This window comes from Ochlerotatus camptorhynchus, unplaced genomic scaffold, assembly GCF_037179485.1.
Source record: "Ochlerotatus camptorhynchus isolate MF236.1 unplaced genomic scaffold, CSIRO-AGI_Acam_v1.1 ptg000434l, whole genome shotgun sequence".
Lineage (NCBI taxonomy): Eukaryota > Metazoa > Arthropoda > Insecta > Diptera > Culicidae > Ochlerotatus > Ochlerotatus camptorhynchus.
In genome coordinates, this window is record NW_027040920.1 from 1,455,394 (window position 1) to 1,466,065 (window position 10,672).

A 10,672-nucleotide genomic window follows, 5' to 3' on the forward strand; every position below is an offset into this window, starting at 1 on the left:
TTTAGACGGATGATTTCTTCGGCAAAGTTGATCAGGAGGTCAAGGGCTGTTGGATGATAGACAGAACAATCCAGAATTCCTCCACTAGGCGGCGCTAGTGAGCATTCAAAGTGTATATGTTTGTACTGCTGTATCTCAAGATCCTGACTATTTAGACGGATGATTTCTAAGACAAAGTTGATCAGGAGATCAAGGACTGTTGGATGATGGACAGAACAATTCGGAATTCCTCCGCTTGGCGGCGCTAGTGATTATTGAAAGTGAATATATTTGTGCTGCTGTATCTCCAGACCCTGACTATTTAGACGGATGATTTCTTCGGCAAAGTTGATCAGGAAGTCAAGGACTGTTGGATGATGAACAGAACAATTCGGAATTCTTCCGCTAGGCGACACTAGTGAGCATTCGAAGTGAATATGTTTGCGCTGCTGTATCTTAAGATCCTGACTATTTAGACGGATGATTTCTTCGGCAAAGTTGATCAGGAGGTCCATGACTATTGGATGATGGACAGAACAATTCGGAATTTCCCCGCTAGGTGACGCTAGTGAGCATTTGAAGTTAATATGTTTGTACTGCTGTTTCTCAAGATCCTGACTTTTTAGACGGATGATTTCTACGGCAAAGTTGATAAGGAGGTCAAGGAACAATCCGGAATTCTCTCGCTAGATGGCGCTAGTGAGCATTTGAAATGAATATGTTTGTGATCCAGATTCAAGGAATCAACCTCTGCAAAAAACTGCTCAAACATGAACTTGGTAAGCGAGTTGGTCTCTTTAGTCCAATTAATAGAGCGTATTCTGCAGAACGAATCTGACTGGGGTTTCGGGTTCCGCCAAATATCCTCTCCTCTTTCGGATACTAACAACAGGCTCATAAAATGCTCGGAGAGAAGAGAATCATCCTCTTTTAAAAAGCCAGTCTGGTTGTAGTGCGTAAAACCTGTAGCAGAGTCCGGACCAGCCGTGACATGCAATTTACAAGTCAACACTTTCTGGTTTAACTTTGAAATCCTGTCTGCTACATCATCCAGTTGTAGAATCCGTTGCAAATCGCATATAAGCATATCACGGATTGAAACGCTTGATGATAAGTATCCTTTTTCTCGGTTTGGAGTTGAGAACGGTGTTTCTAAATTCAGCTACTTTTTTCCAGGGCTGCAAAATTGCAATACCTAAATGGGACAATATGAAGGGACTAATAACAATGCACATCTCTAAAATTGATCAAAGATTTAGAAACTTGACCTATTTTAAACAAAAAATTATTCTACTAAGTTTTTTTTTATATATACGTTAATTAAATTGTCATACCTAGATGCTTCTTAGTGAATCGAGCCAGTTCTCCATATTTGATTTTACTGAAACCAAGTTTTGATTTTATCGCCAAAGATGACTCCTCCGAACACAGAGATGTTCCACGAACAGAGTCAACGGATTCGATGGTCTCTTTTGCCCAAACCTCACCACCGCTCAACAAGTGCTGTAAGATTTGAGCAGTTGCTGGATTAGCAGCCTTTATGGCAGCAATTTTGGCTGAATACAGCAAGTTATCAAGACCTTGTTCTTTGAAAAGTCCGATACTGCGTCTGTATTTCGAAAATCTTGTCAACTACTCCTTGCGCTTTCGACCTCGAGGCTTTAGGGTTGACGGTCTTCGCTGACTGTTGGAACTGGTATCCAAATCCGGAGTGGCAAAAGGAGGTGAAATAGGAGATGATTATGACGAGGGATCTTTGGGTTTCCTTGAATGAACCCGCGTATTTTTCGAAGGCCTGGATCCTGAGGGTTGGTCTTCGACCTGATAAAATAATTGATGATGAATTATATTCAAACATTATTTCGTAAAATTTAGAGTCGGTAGTTTTTGTTTAGGATTTTTATAAAATATTCATACAAATATCAAATCTTCTTTTAATCGCGGTTGATGCTATTGATTATTTAGTAACATGAACAAAAACAGATTTCATGAGTAGTATGTCTTGCTTTACATTAAGGGGGTATTCCCGATCTTTTTTTTCAAAAAATCAAAATTTTTTTTTCACGTTTTTTTGTACTTTAGACTATATACTTTCATCCCCCCAAGCCGTTTTGCGATCAGCGAATTCGGTGTCCAGGCATAGCTGACTAATGGTAAGAACCCCCAAATGGTTTTAACTAAAGTCAAAACTTTAAACGCGTTTTTCTCGAAACCACATTTTTTTATCGGGCGAAGATTTTTCTCAGAAACTATAAGAGATATTGACTTGAATCTTTGCGCATTTTGTTCCTTATTAAATTCTTTGGAGCTTCTCCCACTTTCAGCCAAAAATATTAACATTTAACATTGTTTTAAAAATCGCCTGTTTTTTCATATGGCCGCCATTTTGTTAATTTGCAAGATTTATTGCTGCCAACGGGAGAAGCTCCAGAGAATCTTATGCAGATTATTAATTTCATCACGAAATCTGTTTCAGATGAAGCCGTTCCAGAGAAAAGTCTTCGCCCGTCCAGGCGTTTGCGGCGAACAGGGGTCTGTTTGTCGCCATTTTGTGACGTCAATAATGTCTTTTTTTATGTCAAAAAAAATTTATTTGTAAACTTTAATGTTCAATAAACAAGAATCCCAAAGAGTTAGGCGCATTACTATTCATTTTCCTTGAAAAAAAATTAATTGAAAAACAGGCCAAAAAAAGGCAAAAGATTGGGAATACCCCCTTAACGCATTTCCACGCTTTTACTAATTTTCATTCAAGTTCAATTTAAATTGGTTTGGAATCCGTTGTTTTTTTTTGAAAATTCAGCACTTCGCTCAACAGGTACAATTTTTTCCGAGCTGTTAATTTTTTTAATGTTCGACGGTATCGTATTAAAAACGTTTATTCGTTAATTTATGCTACTCTCTAAAATTAAGCACGCCCAGGGATTCTTACCTCGAATATGCTTTCAAGCTCTGCATTCTTCTTAAAGAATCGATCCTTAGTGTGGGTTTTTGACCATCACCGATTAAATTGACCAATCCAGTTTTTAACACGTTGCGCAACAGCCGCAGGTGCTTTCGACAGTGCCCTAGACACAAAGTCAAGTAAACGGTTCTCCAAATTGTCCTTGAGTTCAGATCAAATTCTCATCCAGGTTCACAGATTCAAAGCCCTTTGTATTAAAGCATCTCCAAACAGGGTTAAACATATCATGCACATTATTTACGTTTGAATTCGATATCCAAATTTTCCTCAAAACTTGTTAATTAGGCTACCATCTTGCATTTTAGTTTGATTAAATTCATAGATCAGGGGGCCTCCATAAGCTCGGTCGGTAGAGTCTGCTACTATAAAGCAAACCATGCTGTAGGTGGCTGGGTTTGAATCCCGGTTGGTCTAGTATTTCAGATTGGAAAATTTCTCGACTTCCCTGGCATAGTATATTATTGTACTTGCCACACAATATACACATGTTAAAATCAAACAGGCTTGGAAAGCTTTCAATTAACAACTGTGGAAGTGCATCTAGAGCACTAAGTTGAGAGCAGGCGTTAAGTTACAGTTGGGACGTAATAGCCAGAGAAGATCATAGATAGCTCTAACTAGCGCAGGAATTCCGAATTGTTCTGTCCATCATCCAACATTCCTTGACCCCTGCTAAACTTTGCCGAAGAAATCATTCGTGTAAATAGTCAGGATCTTGAGATACAGCAGCACAAATATATTCACTTTCAATAATCCCTAGCGCCACCTAGCGGAGGAATTCCGAATTGTTCTGTCCATCATCCAACAATCCTTGACCCTGCCCAGACAACCAGATTGCACGTATATTCAAAGTTGTTTTCGTGATATACAAACATATATACAAACAAACAATTCGTATAGAATGCAAATAAATGGCTTATTCGTACAAAAGTGGAGGCCATATACGTGCATATTTTAATTTAATTTTAAACGAGTTGATTTAACATCATATTCGATTTAATCTCTAATAACAAATTCATTTTGAAATGTCTTACGATGTAATCCGATTTAATTTGTGACACAGTACGACAGAAAAATAAGTCATCGTATATAAGTCGGAAATTTGCATTCTATACGACTTAACTTAAACATAATGTGAGGTTTGTTATTCTTATATGCGATTTTGACTTAAACTGTAACAATTTACGATACTGTCTGTACATTGTTATACGACTTCTGGTTGTCTGGGTGATCAACTTTACCGAAGAAATCATCCGTCTAAATAGTCAGGATCTTGAGATACAGCAGCGCAAACATATTCACTTCGAATGCTCACTAGTGTCGCCTAGCGGAAGAATTCCGAATTGTTCTGTCCATAATCCAACAGTCCTTGACCTCCTGATCAACTTTACCGAAGAAATCATCCGTCTAAATAGTCAGGATCTTGAGATACAGCAGCACAAATATATTCACTTTCAATAATCACTAGCGCCACCTAGCGGAGGAATTCCGAATCATTCTGTCCATCATCCAACAATCCTTGACCCCCTGATCAACTTTACCGAAGAAATCATCCGTCTAAATAGTCAGGATCTTGAGATACATATTCACTTCGAATGCTCATTAGCGCCACCTAGCGGAGGAATTCCGAATTGTTCTGTCCATCATCCAACAGTCCTTGATCTCCTGATCAACTTTGCCTGAGAAATCATCCGTCTAAATAGTCAGGATCTTGAGATACAGCAGCACAAACATATACACTTTGAATGCTCACTAGCGCCGCCTAGCGGAAGAATTCCGAATTTTTCTGTCTATCATCCAACAGTCCTTGACCTCCTGATCAACTTTGCCGAAGAAATCATCCGTCTATATCATCGGTATCTTGAGATACAGCATTCAAATCATGCAAAATAGGAGATTTTAGGGCAAAACTGTGAAAAACCCCAACTTACCCTATCGTGCCCAAGATGAAACCCATTCCAATCGATTTCTGAGACTTTTTTCTATAAGAATGACTATTTTTTAGTCTCTTGTTCCAGCGAGCACCGAAGTTATTGAATTTTAACACATTGTTTCGATTTTGTCCCCAGTGTGCATCGATAGATGGGCACTACGATTGCAATCGTTTCGCTTCAATATCATACACGTCGCTCGGAAGAATGAACATTACGGATTCGCTATCTCGCCTCTCGAAGTTTGAACAATGTACCACATACAATCCGCACGGAGAATCTATGCTATTGAGCATTGCAGAATCGGCCAAACCTATTGCCCTCTCCATGGAACATGGAAGAAAAGCTACCATTGAAGAAGAGGAACTAAATGCAGTGATAAAGGCTTTGCTGTCAGGACAATGAGAAACATCGATCAAGAAGTTTTTCCCATTCAGGGCGGAGATGATGGTTGTAGCTGGTGCAGTCCTGTGATGTGAGCGTTTAGTAATTCCCGTAAGTCTTCGAAAGAATGTTTTGGCGTTAGCGCACATTGGACACCCTGGAATCGAGAAGACGCAGCAACGACTGCGATCCAAACTTTGGTGGCCAACAATGGATAAAGAAGCTGAAAACAATGTGCGTTCCTGTATTGACATTCAAACCGTAAGTCTACCAGGACCTCCAGAAACAATGGCTGTACGCGAACTACCACTTGCACCATGGATTAGCCTCAGCATGGATATTCTCGGACCATTGCCTTCCGGTGTTAGTCATTATTGACCTGTACATAGATACAGAATCATAAAAGTAATTGCTAGATTCCCTCTATGGAGTTAAAGTGTAGTTGAAATTCTAGTTACTGAGACTTATTTAAAGGAATAAACGTAGACACGACTGGTTCAGTTGATAGTCAAACTACTTATCATTTTATTCACGGACTGTACAAATCTAGAGCATCTGCCCCACCCAATCTTCTCGCCTATGCTCTGAGTGCCCGACTAGCGGGTTCCTCCATTTTACCGAACGTGGAGGCTTTTCGCCTTGCCACTACAGTAATGAAGCAAACTACCACAGGTGATATCGTGAACCGTGTGAGAGCTGTGGTAATGCGGCTTGGTACACCAAAAATGATAACGACGCACAATGCGACCAACTTTTCCAGCGCTCAAATGATGGAGTTATGTAAACGGTATGGAATCCAGCTGAAGCATACGACTTCCTACTGGCCCCAAGCCAACGGGGAAGTAGAGAGGCAAAACAGAAGCATCCTAAAGTGGGCCCTACACGTTTGCTTTTATTGGCAATAATCGTATTGTCAATACATCCGGTGGGCGTTGGCCAGATTTGGATTTTTCAGATATAATCCTAATAGGACCTAGATTATTAAATACTCTAGTAACCTCAAGTCCGTGCTCTGTCACAATGTTTCATTGTGATTAATCAACACTCAAAGGGGTAAAATATCAAATTTGGGGTGAATTTGAATGAAAGGGAACTTGGAGTGTAGAGCGCACTGCCCACTGGACGATTCTAAAGCCAGGCCAACTGAGTGGGGTATGGGTTTATTTGATTGAACGTCATTTGCAATTTATATATTTATACATTCATACCATTGGCATTTGGTATTAGAGATTAGACAGAGATAGGATGCGGAGGGCCCGCTTAGGGGGAGCGTAACCCATGTTATAGTTTCCCTTTATTAAATAGTTCAGCTAGGCTAGAAATGATAGGTTCATAGTGAGAGAATGTACCATATGGTGCCCGTTCACTGATCAAAATCAGATTCACATCATCAGGCCCTGCCCAAGAATAAGCGGATGGACGATGATTTGTCGTGATTTGTCAAGTTTTATTTTGCAATTTGCATATAATTGTAATTGATTGAATGAATGAATGAATTAAGTAGTTAAGATAATAATAAAATAAAAATAATAAGATAACGTAACATGATGCACTAACTAATTAACTGGATTAACGGGATCGACTATGGGAATAGGAACCTAAATTAATAACATATTTAAGATTATCGAGATTTAATAACCAATAATTGTGAAGATATGGATTGGGAAGGGGATCTGGGAACATTTACATAAAGTTCGCCCATGGGGAGGGATATGATAAGACGGAAGCTACAATAGGAGAGGAACACAAAAAAAAAATGCATTCAGGAGGAGGGGCTTGTTAAAGCACTGTTTTTCAGAGTTAGAGATTTCTGTTTTTCAGGTCTCGTATTCAGCGGAACGCGAGGATGGAAGTCATAATTAACGACTAACGATAAACTAATCCCAACCAAGTTTTGAAGAGAAACCATTAACTAGTTGCAGCTGAAAGGAGATACTTGAAATTTTCTATTCCTGTTTCTGTCGGTATTTGTTTTTGTCTCGTTTCAGTCAAGCAACTGATTACTACCAATAACCAATTACAATTTACTAGTGAAGAAGTATAAACGAATTTTGTTGATTATGATTATGAATTAAATCCGCCAGAACATCACAGCAAAGGCAAACACTAAGGCGGTGGAGCGTCAATAAGTAAATCAAGCAAGCCGATAGGAATTAGACCTGGGTCCAGGTCAAGCAGCTGCCCAGAATGGAAGTCTTTCACGTTTGCCCTGTGCACCTCTGAAGGTTCCCAGGTATTTGAGTACGACAGCGATGGACGTAGCCCCCTTGGAACGGAAATGAAAGCGAACAAACCTGATGTTGCACAACAAGCTGGCGTGTTTTTTTTAGTTCTTTTTATTTCTTTTCAGCAAAACAACAAAATCCTCTATCTCTCTCTTTATTCTTTTAATCTCTTACTATCCCCTAATCGGACGCTAGTGGGACCAACAAGCCTGCTAGTGAAAGGAAAGTCGTTATGCTATACGGTCTAGCATAGGCCACGACTAAATTTCCGTAGGTTCATGCCTGGCTTAAGTGCAGATCGGTAGGCAGCAGCCGGCCAGGGTGTGAAATGAGCAATAACAATAACAATAACAATAATCGTATTGTCAATACATCCTATATTGGCGTCAATGCATCGGTATTGACAATAATTCTGTATTCACATCATCAATATTATTGTCTATAATTCCTCTTTGCGTCAATATATTGATCCGTGTGGGGTTTGCTTTAAACAGCTACGCATCTCTGCTTGAACCAGTCCAATTGGAAACACGATTTAGATGAGTTTAACTATTAGCGAATTCGTTTATTATCGGGGTTAACACCAGTTCCAACCCAGTGCGAAACCGAACTTTTTGTCAGTGTGAACCTCAACCTGAGCTAGGTTTTAAAAACAAACGAGCAAACTGACGTTTGCCATAAAACAAGCAGACCCAATCTTGATACCCGATCCAGGTTGGAACTGAATAATAAACGAATTCGATATATGTCTACTCGCTTACTCCTCATCCAGCTACAGGTCGTTCTCCAGCTGAGTTGGCTTTCGGAAGGAAATTAAAAAACTGGAACCCGAGCTGTATGTTAGAGAATATGAACAGGATGGAGATATTCGCGACAAGGATTTTTCTTACAAAACTGCAGCTAAGATGCAACATGACAAAGCTAATCAGACTCAAGAATCTTATATTGAAGGGGGTGAATCTAGCGCAGTTTAGCACCAAACGAAATGTTATTATTACTCATGGCTTCCAAATTTATTTACCTTTCCGTACGTACCGTATTTGATAAAAAGAAACCAATCGTTGAGATATTGTCAAAAGTCTAACACTGCTTCTTGACGCCATACTCGGCCTACGGATTCTAAACATTTTCGCATTGAAACGCCATTGAATGGCCTATGAATTCACTTCGGCCTATCGTTTTTGGGAATAATGGGTGCAAACTTTCATATCACGCGTTCTCATTGACTTCGTTCGGTAGCTTATTAACTAAAGTATCGTACCAAACGCATAATTGACTTGTTAATTCTGAAATCATGGACTTATTTGAAGTTTTCTGCTCGATAGGCCCAAAATGGGCGATTAGGCCGAAGAAGTTCTCTACCTTATTTTGTTCCACCTTAAACTGTTGGTCTTGAACAGAGTTGACGAAAATAAATTACAACGTAGTTGAGTATTCGGGCGATTTAATTCGAGTTTTATTCTGTTAATTTAATTCCGGAAAGAGAATACAACAGTAGAAATTATTCCAGCTATTTAAATAACTAGATTGTGAACATTTCTCGATTTAATAAATGACAAATTAGTAATTGCGACTGATGTTGGTATTCTAACACAACATTCTTCTTCAATATTCCAGATGACCGAGCAGCGCAAGCAACGTCAGCGCCACGCACTACTGAATCCAACGACATCAACATCGTACCAGTTCTATCCGCAAATATGATGTTCAACTTCCGAAAACCTTCAGGACAGGAAGTGATATGCCTAAACAATCCGAACTAGCCACAATATTCTGTATAAAGTTTATGTATAGTAGGGACGTTCAAAAGATTATGAATCGTTATCATCTAGGTAGAAAATCTAAGAGCATGGCACGTGCATTCATTGGTATTGTGATCAATAGTATATTCACTAAAAAAAAAAAACAGATTAGTTATATTACACCGTTCGAAATTGTGCTCAAACTTGAGTGTCATTGATGTTATATTATTATAGTAAATGATAGGCAAAAAGATACAATGAATCTTAAAACATTTCCTAAACAGGATATTGATGCACGTATCTCACACAAATATGAAACCTAACTATCCGCAGTACTCATCAGAATTAACCTTGTCTTTTGAAACAGTTGTGAATCGGCATGGTATACCTACATGCTTTACTCACTAGCAAAATTTTCAATCCACCTATAACTAACTGACTTATTCAACCAATCAGACTGTACTTTACCAACGAACATGGCGTCGAGCTTGCTAAACGATCCACGGTTTCGGCTTTCGTTGTGATTGTCTTTTTATATCTACTTACCTTTTACTTGTTAACCATTTAAACCCTAACATCGACAATACCTATTATATTAGTTATTAGTGTAATTCCTATTAGACTGCTACAATTTTCTCTTTATCGCTATCATTCCCAAAAACGTAATATATGTATCTCTTACATCGAACATCTCTAACCCTTTACATTGGAGCTAAAATTAAAAAATTCCCTTTCGTTATGTGATATCTTTGCTCTTCTTAGAACTCTGCTTTCGCGACAAACCGTTTTAGTAAGTTCAAAATTTTACTCCTACGACTTCTATTAGATTAATTTTAAGCATACAATGGCTACAACTTCCAGCGAGGTAAACGAAACAATCCTACTAACTTAACAATCCATCATTTGATGTTGCCTTTTGTTGAATCATTGCTTAGCAATTGCTATGTTGTCTGCATGTCTAATGAAATTTGTTATTTTATTTCCGTTAATAGTGTTGTACGAGAATTGAATCGAGCATAAATCAATCAAAGTTGTGTCTGCAATTAAAATCCAATACACTGTGAGGTTTAAGAATTAAAATTACCTAGTTGCATAATGTTTATCGTTACTGTTTCTATGCGAAAATTGCATCATACTTTTACGTAAATTTATAGAGCACGGTAAATTATTTTTTTTCAGTGATAGATAACATTCTTTTAGCAAAGGAGATGTTGTTATTGTTGGTAACGTTATTTTACTCAGTAGCGCGAAGGCAAAAGGAAATCCCGTCTGGAGAAGTTATCGCAAAAAGAAGTTTTTCTTCGATAATGAAACGGTAGTTGTAGCGTTCTAGAATAATTAACATAATAAATTATGGTGATTCAATTTACGATAATGGAAAGGATTTGCTAGCTTAGTAGGATACGAAAGAAATCCTTTGCTGGATAGGGGAAATAATGCTGCACA

General features: G+C 38.5%; 1 protein-coding gene across 5 annotated transcripts in view; it reads left to right on the forward strand.

Moving 5' to 3' along the window:
• Itpr (Inositol 1,4,5,-trisphosphate receptor) overlaps positions 1-10,601 on the forward strand; it is a 160,406-nt gene extending 149,805 nt beyond the window's left edge. For all 5 annotated transcript variants that reach the window (XM_065234535.1, XM_065234534.1, XM_065234538.1 and 2 more), the window contains one exon: positions 9,102-10,601. In XM_065234535.1, the coding sequence (XP_065090607.1) occupies positions 9,102-9,188 (87 nt within the window). In that variant the 3' untranslated portion in view covers positions 9,189-10,601. The remainder of the gene's footprint in view (positions 1-9,101) is intronic.
• Positions 10,602-10,672: the final 71 nt, after the last annotated feature.